General features: G+C 36.3%; 1 protein-coding gene across 2 annotated transcripts; it reads right to left on the bottom strand.

The window, feature by feature from the left end:
* Positions 1–3216: 3216 nt before the first annotated feature.
* On the bottom strand, positions 3217–14589 carry LOC132103090 (syntaxin-17-like). Of its 2 annotated transcripts, none has more exons than XM_059507909.1 (8): positions 14477–14589; positions 13664–13857; positions 13253–13318; positions 10103–10325; positions 9899–10008; positions 9759–9809; positions 5767–5853; positions 3217–3851 (listed from the first exon to the last, which is right to left on the bottom strand). In XM_059507909.1, exons 2-8 carry the CDS (start codon positions 13784–13786, stop codon positions 3615–3617), a joined length of 897 nt encoding a protein of 298 aa, XP_059363892.1. In that variant the 5' UTR covers positions 13787–13857; positions 14477–14589; the 3' UTR covers positions 3217–3614. The 2 variants fall into 2 exon arrangements, with proteins under 2 accessions (XP_059363892.1, XP_059363893.1); XM_059507910.1 differs by having other exon boundaries at positions 10103–10322.
* Positions 14590–14602: the final 13 nt, after the last annotated feature.

The raw sequence follows: 14602 nt of genomic DNA, 5'->3' as shown, positions 1-14602 counted from the left end.
CCTATCAAAATATTCATATTAGTACATTACTGTAAGAGAGGATGAAGGAACAATTCAGCATTTTTCTCTTTCTCTTTCTGAGAGTATGGGGGCAGCAGCATCATCTAAATGTCACTGACAGAGCTCACAGACAGACCCTACCTAAAGAGTGCATGCAGCAACATCTGCTACTTTAATCATAACTAGATTCAGGCTGCAGTTTCAAAAACTATTTGAAGAATTATTGCCTCTCATAAGTGGCTTCTTTGAAAAATGAACTGATACACTTCTTTAATTAAATATTTGAAAATGACCTACTGTCCATCATTGTTGTTATTGTTAACTAAAACTATTAAATTCACTTTTGGTAATTGAAATAAAGCTGAAATTAAATACAATTTAAATATTAGATGAAGAAAAAAAAGGAAAATCTAAATTAGAAGTGTGTGTGTGTGTGTGTGTGTGTGTGTGTGTGTGTGTGTGTGTGTGTGTGTGTGTGTGTGTGAGAGAGAGAGAGACCATGGACCACAACCAGTCTTAAGTGTAAATATTTCAAAATTGAGATTTATACATAATCTGGATAAATAAGCTTTCCATTGATGTATGGTTTGTTATAATGGGACAATATACAACTATTTGAATATCTGTAATATGAGGGTGCAAAAAAAATTCTAAATATTGAGAAAATTGCCAATAAAGTTGTCCAAATAAAGCCCTTAGCGATTCATATTACTTATCAAAACTGAAGTTTTGATACGTTTACGGTAGGAAATTTACAAAATATCTTTATGGAACATGATCTTTACTCAATATCCTAATGATTTTTGGCATAAAAGAAAATTCAATAATTTTGACCCATACAATGTATTTTTGGCTACTGCTACAATTAGATAGAAAGATAGATAGACAGATAGATAGAAAAGAAAACATGACAAAAGCACAAAACTAAATTACTAAAAATTTAAATGAAAACAAAAAATATAAAACAACTAAAATTATTAAAGGTTATAATAGTATATAAATGGTACTAAAATTGCCATCCACTTAAAATGCAGGTAAATTCAGTTTTCAGTAACATGCATAAAGTTACTTACTAATTTTAGTTTTAGTTCATCCAAAAATCCATTTACTCAGACATAAAATTCTGTTAAAAACCTGACTTACTATCTTCTGTGAAACAAAAGACAAAAAAGGACAAAAACAGATGAAGTATTATTTTGTGTTTTCACACGAAAAAAAAAAAAAAGCCAGGTACAGGTTTGGAACGACAAGATGGTGAGTACATGACGACAGAATTTTTTGCCTTTTGGGTGAACTATCCCTTTAAAATATGATTTAACCTAATAAGCTGCTCAGTAACAGAAATTTGCCTCTAAAAGCTATATATTAAGTTGAATGTTTCAAGAATATATATATATATAGGCCACAATTTGGTATTTAAAAGTGTGGAGAAAACAGCTTTGTATATGAAGAATATTCAAATGACAAAGTACAAACTCTTAAAGCTGTCTTTTTCTACAATATTTGCAACTACTTCTAACTATAAACGTCTAGGGAAGCTGACCTAATGTAACTACAGTTTCCCTTCCACCATCCTTATCTTCAGACATTAAAGAAGACTTTTATCTTTTGCTACGTCTTCATAGTAACATGGAAATGATCTGAAGTGGGTGTTTAAAGGAGACACAAGAAAAAGGATCTCCGGTGTCATGAAACATCTTCCCGCCCACAGCAGGAACCCATGACATCACAACACCTATGGAGATTACATCACAGAGCACCACAGATGGCCTGCCATATTTTCCATTTGAGTGTGCGAGTGTGTTTCGCACAGAATATGGAAAGTGCAACGTGTCTGACACTCGGCTGTGTGCAGGTCAGTCGTCTGGGACTTTCCCTCCCCGAGCAGCACAGCCGAACACATGCAGAGCTCAGCACTCGGGCTATCTCGCTCGTGCATCATGCACAGGGTGGCTTGCATGTGCTTTTGGAGACGTTCATTCGCCCCTTCGTAGGGGAAGTCCAGTGTGTTGTGTTATGAGGAAGGCGTGGGGGCCAGTGTGTTTGTGAGGGGATCCCCCTGCTCACCCCAAAAAACAACGCGTGAGACTGGGGGCAGCAGCCGCGCATCTCAGTCAGGACAAAAGCAGAAAACAGATTTAAAATTATTTTTAAAAAAATGAGAAATTGGTTTTTAGACTGCTTTTCAATGGCACTGAATCTTTTGATAAAGCGTACCTTGTGGTTCCTAAAAACCATTTAGTGTGAATCAGTACTACTATCAAATGCAAAAGAACCGAGAGAGTGATAATTTTTTTGATTTTTCTCTATTTTTGACAAGTGAAACTAAAATAAGGGTCGATAAACCATATAAAGGCTATTGTTCTTTTCTGCCGGTCTTTCAGGAGCGTAATCAAATAACATTCAAATGTTGTTTGTGCTGAAGGAGGTCTCGCAGTGCATTGATTTCAGTATTAGATTTGATTCTCAGAGGCTTTTGTTATCAAAGCCTTGCAGGGAAACCTCACCCAAATCTATCAGCCACCCCAGCAGCACATAGAAAGATACATGAAACACATGAGCAGCCTGGGTAAACCCAGCTTAGCAGGATGTTTGATCTAAACCTGAGAGTTGTTGATCAGAATCATCTCGATCAGATGTGTTAACTGCTAGAAAAGATCATAAAGAAATCATACATGAAGCATCGGTATTTCCACAATTACAGCATACAAGCAATTTCCCAAGAGGCAGATTCTCTTCTTCAATGTGCAATTGTAATTTATTAATCTCGCCATCTTTATCTATAGTTATAAGCCTTAAGCTGTATGTATTAAAGATCATAAAGATCTATTCTGTTATATTCATAATATTTAAACAAACCATTAAATTTGTATATTAATTATCGATTACAGTGGCTTATTATGTGTTATTCAAATTTCATTTATTTTTAGCAGCTGAGACATTATTAGATATCTGAAATAACAGGCAATAATTTTAAGGCAAAACAAGTATTAATTGTCTGGACAGAATGAGCTCCTCAGGACTGGAAACTGTATCATAATTTTAACTTCATAATTTGTTATTGATAATGATGAGTATTAAATGTTCATTCATAGTGTACTGAATTGCTCACTACTGTGCAACGTTTCATTTAAAAAGAAATCCATCAGAGTTACAATACCACACAGGGGCATTTTAAGTGTTTATCATCGAATTCTGCATTAACCTTTTTAGCACCTACTGCACATCCTCAGTATGCATAACAAATCATGATGTTATATACTGTAGTTCACACTCTTATACAACAATCATCTATGATCTCTAACCACCTCTAACACCTACAGTCACATTACCGCTACAAAGGTTGATCAGCTGATCGACAGGATCTCAGATGATGGAATAAGGCCTTGTTCGCTTTGGCATAGAAATGAATGATGAATTAAGGCAAAAGGAAAATTAGCAAGTCCACTCATTGTAGCATGTCGCATATGCATGTTTGCACTGCGTGTAGGAGTTATTCTGCAGTTGTGGTTGTTTTATTTGCATTGAGCGTCTGGTGTTTATTTCAAAATACGCGTGGGTAGCCAACTCCGCCGTCTCGCGGCCTCCTCTACAAAAACAAATGTGCTCGAGTGTCACTGAGTGTCGTTCTTACTGTTGTTGTTGCTCTTAAGCTGTTGTAGCTGCAGGGCGATACTTTCTTTCTTCTTCCGTTGGATCAGGTTGCCTCCGGCAAAACCAAGCAGTCCACCCCCCACAGCAGCAGCGACCCCCGCCACTTTAAATCCCGCTAAGAGTCCCAGCGGCCCTCCTAGCACTCCCCCCACCACTGCACCCGCCACGGGCAAAACCGCCATCTTCAAACGAGCCGCCTGTGAAGAAAAAGCACATATGCATATATATATATATATATATATATATATATATATATATATATATATATATATATATATATATATATATATATATATATATATATATATATATATATATATATATATATATATATATATGATTATTATTATTATTATACCTATCTGTGATCATTGTTTTATATGTAATATATTTAATTTAATAATTAACTATTTAATAATAATAACAACAATAATTTTAACAAAACCAACAATTATTATTATTATCCTGGGTATGATAATTGTTTCATTACTAAACAAAAACAACAATACAAATGATTTAAAATTATTATAATTCAATTATTATTTTACTATTTTTAATAATATTATTAGAAATCCTTTCTACGATATCATTGTTTTTTTTTTGTACACATTTCTGCATGTTTGTTGTACCCCGTGAATTTTTCAAACATTAAACAATACAATAATTTAAAAAAAAAAATTTTCAATATGCTTTTTTTCTTCATTATATCATGACAATTATCCTCATGACATTTTTGACGATGTCTAAAAAAATAATTTAAATTCTAAAATAAAATACATGCTCACTATAAAAGAGGGGTGTTCAACTTATTGTGTGTATAAATCACATTCTGTATGTATTTTTGAGCAAATTAATACAAATGAGCCTCATTTCACTGACCCACATGCAATGCATGAAAGCATCAAACAGGTGAGAAATTAATCATTTAGGTGGTTTTTAATCATTTTTTTTTAATCATTCAATCAATTGGTGTTTGAACTAACGCATTTTTTCATGTGCTATTTTTCTGATAATCAAACAGTTATAAAGTCTTTCATGTTCAGTTTACAGCCAAACAGAAACATATGCAGTCATACGTAAACATACGCACAATATTAATCAGAGATCTGGAGAGAGAAAAAAAAAAGCCTCGATGAAATTGGATGTGTACAGATCAAACCAGACCTGGTAAATTAATTGATATCACCTTTAGCCAGATTATTCTTTAATTAAGTACAACGAATCAAGCCCCCTAGCGTGCACACACACACACACAAACACAATTTAATTTCCGTGAAGATACGTAAACTATAAAGGCAGGGTTGGCCATCAAATGCCACTTTCTCATCTCTCCTTCAACCTCTCTCATGCTCTGGTTCTCGGTCATCTAATCATCTTCACAAGGCAGGGCTAACCAAGCAGTTAATTATGTCTGGAGAGAGAGATTGAGGAAGTAACTCATGTTATTTGGATACTCCTGAGCCAGCACTTTAAGGACTGACTCTGTGTGTGTTTGTCAGAATATCTATGTCTTTAGCGGTGTGTGTGTGTGTGTGTGTGTGTGTGTGTGTGTGTATGTGTGTGTTGACCACCCCTTGTCCTTTTCAGCAGTCACAGAGGTGGGTCCACTTTCTACACGGGCATCAAACAAAATGCTCAATAGAACTGCATTAACTCCAAAAAAAGAGAAACATTTCAATTGAGACTCAATCAATAAAACACATACAAACGCACGATCGCACGCAAACACACACGGCCCATGCCTCCATGTTTCACCCTTCCCTTGCTTTTTCTGTCAAAAGTTGGCACTCTGCAGCGTATGTATGTGTGTGTATGTATCGAACCCCCAGCAGGAACTTGAATGCTGTTTATAAACTCTCTTTAACACTCTTTAGACTTCCATGCGCTCACACACACATCGACTCCCTGTGAGGGGCCAGCCAACACACATTGATCCTTCTCCACTCCATGCCTTCCGCCACCATTGCCACTGCTCTCTCCCCCCTCTCTCTCTTAATTGTGGTTTCCTTGCGCTCTGAGGAGGATCAATGGGCTGATAGCGGGGTAGGCCGGATGAAGCAGGGCGGTAGAGTGGAATCGATTCCGTAGCAGGAGTGTCCCCTCTCCCCTTACCTTTCCTAGGCTCTGAGTCCCCTCCTCCACATTAGCAGCTGCTATGCTAACATTGGCCTCAATGCTGTCAATCTTCTCCTGCTGAGTCTAAGACAGAAAGACGCAAGTTACAGACTGTCCATACACACATACAAACTCCAATATATGTATATAATTTGTATAGTATATCTAACATTTTATACACACACACACAGATATATATATATATATATATATACATAAAACATATGACATTATAGTAATTCAACTGTAAATGTACTAATGCATTACTAGAATCAAAGATTTTACCTGTTAATATTATTTAATGGACCTAAACTAACATGAACAATGAACAGTTGTATTTTTATTAACTAGCATTAACAAAAATGAATAAACACAGCAACAAATGTCTTGCTCAGTAATAGGTAATGCATTCAATAATGTTATTGTAAAATGTTATTTACGTTTAACAGAAAATCGTAATGTGAGTGGGAAATATGCTGTAGGAGTTGCAAGTGGTCACAATTTCCTGTTTTCACCAGTTCTGCTGCTGCAGTTACAACATATTCAGTTATATAAGAATAAATATTACTTAGAACAAATATTAATTAATAAAATTTAAACTTTACATTTTGTATTGTTTTAGACAAGATAAATACAACATATAAAATCGATATTTTATACAAGTGTTGATATAAAATAAATTCTTAACTTACACATAAATAAAAGCGCCATATATATTAATTAAGAATGTACAATATTTAGAAATATGCAGTTTACAATAGTTTTATATGGTGTGTCAAACTGCAGAAAAGGGCTGACATGTCATATCAACTGCCCATACAGTATGTGTTTACAATCATTTAATAACCAATAATAAATACATAAATAATTAAATTAAAATAAATTAATCAATCAATAATCTTTGAATCCCATAAAATATACAAACACCTCATAAATAGTAAAAAGCAGACAAAGACATGCTCAGTTATCTTGGTAGTGGGTAGCTGGGGGTTTAAGTGCTGGGGCAGAAGGGTGAATGGGAGGGGGCTGGTTGTCGGGGGTAACTGGGTGGTCTGTCGGAAGCTTATGAAATATTCAAAGAAAGGCAGCTGTCTCTCCGTCTAAATCAGTGTGAGCTCTAAGTAATCACTACACACAAGTGCATACGTAAACAAACACACAATAGAGAGGGCTGGAAAATCTTCTTTTACTCTCTAGCACAGACTTACATGAGCCTGGCACCTGCCCCTGTGTAGCATGTGTTTGTGTGAAAAGAAATCTGTATTTGCATTGCTCTCTGCAGCTCATGGCGACTGTAAAGTTAGTGTTCTTCCCCCGCTTCATTTTGAAATAATTTGTGTGTATGTAAATGTGTCCTGAGTGTGCTTTCTCAGGGCTCAACAATAAGGACGCCCTTAGAGCGTTTCAGATCAGTTGATGGACTGTCTCTATCTAACCAGTGCTCCACTGCCACTAAATCTTACATGTGTTGACCCTGTATGTGTTTTTATGCCTTGCAGACTTAAACATTTGGTTTTCTGACATGTACTGGACATTGCTGCTTTTTGACATTTTATTCTTTAAATGTCACCAAATGTTATGTAACATAGATTAGGTTTTGCTGATATTTCAAGATTTACAATCTTGAAAGCATCAGGAAGAATGGTGTGAAAATGGTACAAGTATAATAATCAGTAATGTTTCAAATTGCAAACCATTATTCCAGATCATATACTGTATATAACGGACAGACTATGGATGGATGGATGGATGGATGGATGGATGGATAGATAGATAAACCACTGAAATTGTTTTAGTGAAATATAATTTCACTATTACAATTGACCTATCGGTAAGCCCCTCCCCTCGGACGCAGATGAACCAAACCCAAACAAAACAGAGCAAAATGTACCAAAGCATTCACCCCCAATCCCAATGAAGACAAAACATTCATTTTCTGGATGTCATTCTCTCATTAAGTTACAGTTTTCATCAGCTCAAGCAGAACGTTAATGTCATATTGTGCTTCAGCAAGGTACTTCAGGCTAAAACTTTAACTAACGTTAAAGTTAGTGAGTAGGCCTACATGCTAATGTACAAACCTAAATAGTGAACTGTTCTCGCATCTTGAACAGTGTAGGGCAAAAACGAAAATCGAAGGTATCTTCATATTAAACTGGTTAAATGTAATCGTACCCTGTGATACATGAACAGTGTTGATCCGGGACATTGTTATCTGCGACTGCGAACGTAATGAACGTAACATGATGCTTCTCCTGATTGCATTGTGATCCGTAAACCTTGCTTCCAAATTAATACCACAATATTTATTTTAAAAATCTTTTATATATCCCTCCATGGCATATTTAAGTCCCAATTGAATGGTGGTCCAAAATTTTTCAGAAAGATATGGGCACAAGGTTTTCACACTGACTGCTGTCACCTTAAGACAGTTAGCAACTGTCTGTCCGAGTTCACAACAGTAATTAAGGGGGGTGGGACTTATCGATAGGTCAATTAAGCCCTATTTCTGTTTGTTAAATAATGGCACAATTCATCATCATCAGTGGAGGACAAGCCAAAACACTCATCACTAATCAAAATCCTATAAGCATTTATTTATTAGTCATCCGCACACACCTTACCTCCTAACCCTGTAAACAGACTATTTTAAGACCCTCACTAATGACTGGGTACGAAAGCTATTGATGGCTTTCTTTATCTCTCCTCCCTCCCCTCAGGAGTAGAAGATAATCAGCACCGTCTGCTAACAAGCTGCATGGATACTCAAGAGAACACACAGACCTCCTGGGTTCATCTTTGGCTCAGTGTGAACGGAATAAACTATACTGTGGGTGTCCTCCAAAGAGAGGCAAGCGCTAATAAGGCTGGCTATCATGTTATACTTACCACCATCCAGATCCCATCATCGTTCCCCAAGAGTGTCAAGTGATTACTGACAGTCACGATCAACTGTTACCGATATTATGCTTTTGTTTTGTAGCCATGAATAAGCTTAAAGGAGCTTGCTGAATGACAGGAATACATACTCAAAACACTAATATTAAAAGGAGCACTTTTCATTTTTCCATTAAGTTCACCATTAGTCAAGGGCTGGTTTTGCAACAAAAATATCTCATTGTAATGGGAAACATTAATTTTAAAGCGGCACATTATTACATTACCTATGCAGAACCTATGTAGTACAATTTAGTTGCCTGTGAAATGTTCCTTTAAATAACAGTGATAGTGAACCAAAAAATTAACCAAAACTAACCCTTAACCAAAAAATTTTAATTCTGTCATCATTTACTCACCTTCATATCATTCCAAACTTGTATAATTTTCTTTCTTTGGTGCTACATAAAAGAAGATATTTGGAAGAACACTGATAATCAAACAGTTTCGAATCCCATTGACTTCCATTGTATGAACAAAAAATTTGATGGAAATCAATGGGAAATCTATTTGGTTACAAACATTCTACTTCAAAATATCTTATTTTGCTTTCTGCTGAAAAAAAAAAAGTCATTCAGGTTTCTAATAACATGAGGGCGAGTAAATGATGACAGAATTTTAATTTTTGGGTGAACAATCACTTTGAGAATGAGAGAGAGAGAGAGACAGACAGTTTTCCAACTGCACATTGTTCTAACAATGGCTGCTATATCGCATGGCTTCTCATTAATCCTCGCTGGTTAGCACATGGCGGACAGACTGTCACCAATCTCTTTATGTCTTCTCAATCACACACACACACACACACACACACACACACACACACACACACACACACACACACAGTTCTGGGATCAATACCAACTTGCTGGCTCTCAGGAGACAATGCCATTTGTCTGACAGCTCTGCCAAACCTAAGGATTTTGGTCATCACCTTTTATCTTTTTTTCTTTCTTTCTTTCTTTCTTTCTTTCTTTCTTTCTTTCTTTCTTTCTTTCTTTCTTTCTAAATAAGCAAAGAATGAATCATTTCCATAGATGTGTGATACTTACATGAACAAGAGTAGCAAACTCATTTACTAAACCATTCAGCTCCAGTAGGTCCTAAACAAACAAACCCCAAAAGTCACACACACTTAAAAGTCTTTGTATTCAAATATATTTTAGTGTTTGTAAGTGTTTGTTTGTATTACCTCAGCTAAAGAATCCCAGGACTCAGCGGCGTTCTGTTCTGGAGGGATTTCAGGCAGGAGCAGCTGTGTTTGGGTGACAGGAGAACCAGGTACACCTGTATCACAGTCTCCTAACCCATAACATAAAAGTGAAAATGCTTGCAGAAAAATAATAATCAAAACACATCTGGAATAACTTCATAAAACACTCTCAGAAACACATACTGTGCAACGTATCCGAGGCAGTGCTGGTATTTTTGTGAGAGTCTGCACCAATAGTTGGAGCATCCGGCCTACTGATTGCATTCGAGTGAATCCGGAGGAACTCCTGAATGGCAGTGTAGGCTCGATCTTTGATTGGCTGAACAAGTTTCTCCAGAGCTTCAGCATCAGCACTGCGGACCCGCCCACACAACTTCTCCATCTCCCGAAGGTTTAATCGCAACTGCTGCAAAGATGAAAAGTCTTCGTGATAACCGGATCCATGGTTTCGTTCAAAACCTCAATATAGTATTTTCTACTACACAAATTTGGCCTGTTCAATTGAACAAAAAATATGTATAAAACAAAATGGAATATATAAAACTGTGAATGATAGTTTAACATCTTAGCTGAAATCCAAAACTGTTCACATTTTTTTCTCTCCATGCAAGTACAACAACATATTTCATCCACTGCCAACATCTCAGTGTTTGTGTGAGTTTGCAGAAAGAGTTGGTGAAATAAAAAAAAACAGTGATTAACCATTGGTTTTCTGTGACCTTTACAGTTGTTCATGATTACTGGAGAAGTTTTTTTTTTTTTTGTAAGAAATATTTCTACAGAAAATGCTGGGAAAGGATTGTATTTGATGTGTCAAACTTATTTTAATTATTATTTAATTATTTATTTTGTAATGAAAACTCCAAACTACTGTCCTCTCCTCATGGTCTTCATAATATTGTACAAATAAAATATTATTCCCAGAAAATCTAGGGGAAAATATATATTCATTACAGAAATGCTCATGATTTTTCCCAATACTTTTTAAGGTTTGATTATTTTTCATTATACAGGCCTAGAAATCACAATTTCAGAATTCTCAAAATGTTCTAGGTATTCCATGTGCAGAAGCACCCTGTGATTATTTAGTTTCTCATTAATTACAAACCAGATGTTGATGAAAACCTGAAGCTATACATAAAAAGTACCGGTGCTTCTCATCATCTTATATCCAGAAGCAAACATCTAGCAGGGATTACAGATCAATTCATTCGTACTGAATCCAGAGGGCCAAGCTACCAGCCGGCCAATCAAAGCTTTCAGCTCAACTGCTCTCATTTCACACCCTGAATAACCATACTCAGAATCATCCCTCTTAAATGATTTACATACACACAGAAAACTAAAAGCATTGCTAATAAACGCAGCTTGCTTTGTAATATAGGATGGGGACACAAAAAGACAGATTAAATAAATCTTAATCTGGGTCAGTCCACCCCACCCCCCAAAGCCCCTTCTATAGGAGTGTGATGAGAGCAATCTTAGGGGTTTTTTCTCTCTTACTCTCTCTTTTTCTGTCCCTAAGGAGCTACTTTAACAATGTCTGTCTTGTTTCCGTCTATTGTCAGTCGTCCACATCTCACTGACACAGAAACACTTGCAGGCTCTCACACTCTCTGCAGTGGTGGACACAGGAAAGCTCTCTGGCATCTCTTGGGGAGGACCAGACCTGGGTGCTAAGGTCACACTCACACACACACACACACAGACACACACGGCACGTAACACACTCCAAGGACTGCCCCATGAGAGACCTGGACAGACTCTCAGAAACATTAACACACAGGTTACATGTTTGTCTGGCCATTAGGTATAGAAAAGACATCACACATACACCATCACGTACACCAGAGACCTGAGTCAAACATTACTTAGTATATATATAGACATGTCTCACAGCTGTATCAGCATAGGATGAAGGCATGTTATAAGATCTTTTTATCATGTTCAGAGAAATTTGTGAATTTATAGATTACTTTCTTTTCATTTTTGATTAACCTGCATTGAATCTAATCAACATGATGACGTTTCCCTTTGGCTTAAAGGAATAGTTCACCCAAACCTGAAAACTTTGCTGAAAATGTATCAACCCTCATTCAATTTTTAAGATGTAGATTAGTTTGTTTCTTCATTGGAACAGATTTTGAGAAATGTAACAATAAATCACTTGCTCAGCAATGGATATTCTGCAGTGAATGGGTGCCGTCAGAATGAGAGCCTAAACAGCTGATAAAAACACAATGCCATTTATGTTATGTTTTTACGTTTATGTTTTTATCAGCTGTTTCGACTCTCATTCTGACGGCACCCATTCACTTCAGAGGATCCCGAGGTGAGCAAGTGAAGTAATGAATGCTACATTCCTCCAACTCTGTTCCGATAAGAAGCTCATCTACATCTTAGATGGCCTGAGCATAAAAACATTTTCAACAAATTGTCCTTTTTAGGTGTGAACACCTCCTTAATAATGTAATGTTGTGTTTATTTTATTTTATTCTTTTTATTAATTAAATATTTAAAAACTAGTTATATATAGTAGAATGTACAAGCTGCTCTTTATCATACAATGAAAGTGAATGGTGACCATGGCTGTCAAACTAGTTTTTAAGTTAATTATTTTTAGCGATTTAAATGTTAAACTACTGTGATTGTATGGAAGGCAGCAGAGGTGAAGATAACAAAACTTCCATTTTTGGCTAAATAATCCCTTTTAAATGTGCCGAAATGATGTTAAGATTTATTAGGCAATTTAACCATGGCAACAGCCTGTTACATAAGAATGATTTGTCTGAGCAACATTCCACAGTGCCTTGTGCCACATGGGAATATTCTCAAACCAGTTCACTACCCTGAGAAAACCAACAAAACCAACAAAAAAATGGAGATATTTTTTGTGAACTGAAACAACACATATGAATCCAAATCCCACTAGTTGTTAATGGTAATTGTCCCACACTTTGCAACCCTGATTCTTCCAGTCATCTGCATGTGGATAAGGATTTGTACAATTTATGGAAATTGAACTCTCAAGAATAATTTTTAGACAAAGAAAAACTACGGAAGAGCATATCATGTTGAAAACAGTTGTGCTTCTTAATATTTTTGTGGAAATCACGATGCAGGATTCTTTGATCAATAGAAAGTAAAATATTTATTTTGCACCATTACAGAAGATGTCTTTACCGTCACTTTTGATCAGTTGAACACATCCTTGCTAAATAAATATTTCAACTTCTTAAAAAAAACAGTGCTATAATTATCATTGTCGCTCATCGAAATTTCACATTTAAATGTGAATGTAAAAAAAATAGCATTATTGCAATTTTGTTGTACCTGGACAGTGCGGCTGGAGTTGATGTGCTCTTGGTGGAGTTTATCCCACTGACTGTTTCTCTGAAACTGTGAAAAGGAAGCTTAGTTAATTAGACAGCTTTATCTGTTTATGTACATTTAATAAAATCTCCTCATGATCACAACCCGGTAATTCACAATCATCTAGGTTTGCATGGTTCTGCAAGATCCCCCAAACCCTGTTATTCTATTCTATGTTCCTCAAGCAGGCTGACCGGGAGAGATTCAAGACACACCATCAGCTATTCAGCACCCGACTCCCTATGGTGAGCACACACACAGACACAAGGCTCTCTCTGTTGACCATATGGTGAATTTTGGGTGTGATGTGCTTGGCTTTGCTGTCAATGTTCATGTGTGTGTGTGTGTGTGTGTGTGTGTGTGTGTCTGTACCTTTTCTATGTTGTGTTTGTGCTGGTGCAGTCTCTCCAGGTCAGTGGGAATGGCCACTTTAATGAATTTCTGAATGGGGGGCTCCAGGCGCAGAAGCGGAAGCTTTCCAACCTCCTCCACCATCTTGACCGTCTCTTTTGACCTCTCTTATAAGGTCACAGGCTTATACGAATCCATTCACACTTTGTCTTCCACTAAAAGACAGAAAGAGAGAATATGACAGTTATACCATATATGAAATTAAATGCTTTTTTTATATAAAAAGAATTATAGTAAAAAATGATTAAAGATAATACAGTATTAAGTTGTGGGAGGGGAGTTCAGGGTAGTTTTTCTCTATCAGAAAGTAAAATTAATTAATTAACAGTACTGAATAGCATCATGGTACAATGATAGCAACATGTGGTAATATTACGGCACTTTTGTTAAAGGATATTCCATGGTACTGAATGTATAATTTTGTAACATATTATTTACATTGTTCTCTGAGATACTTCACAGAGTATTGTCCAGTGCCATTACCATGTTATATGTATAGAAAATTATTTAACGTCAAAAACATTATGTCAGATGTCTTATGATAAGACTGTTACGATATCAGTGTTAGTTGGCAAAACAGGACTGTGTGTTCACATTCTCATGCTCAACATAATACTTTTAATAACCCATAATAATACAATCCCTAGGGCTAAAATATGAGTTTAAGTTCAGCTAGCTTGCTAAACTCCCTCAACAGTGACTTTATTCAGCTCTGTGATTGTAAACCACATACTGAAACTGACTTTTTTCAGTTTCATATAAGTCTTTGCTTACCTGTCGAGAAAACAGCGAAGCCCTGCTGTAGGTGATTTTAGTCACCGTCACTAACTTTGTGTTTGTAAACAGTTTCGCTTTGTGCTGTGTGCAACTACAAAATGTGTCCGGCTATGGCTCTTTGCG

This window comes from Carassius carassius, chromosome 24 (genome assembly GCF_963082965.1).
Source record: "Carassius carassius chromosome 24, fCarCar2.1, whole genome shotgun sequence".
NCBI classification, from domain to species: domain Eukaryota; kingdom Metazoa; phylum Chordata; class Actinopteri; order Cypriniformes; family Cyprinidae; genus Carassius; species Carassius carassius.
Note: the sequence above shows the minus strand (reverse complement) of the source record. Positions and strands in the feature narration are given on the sequence as shown.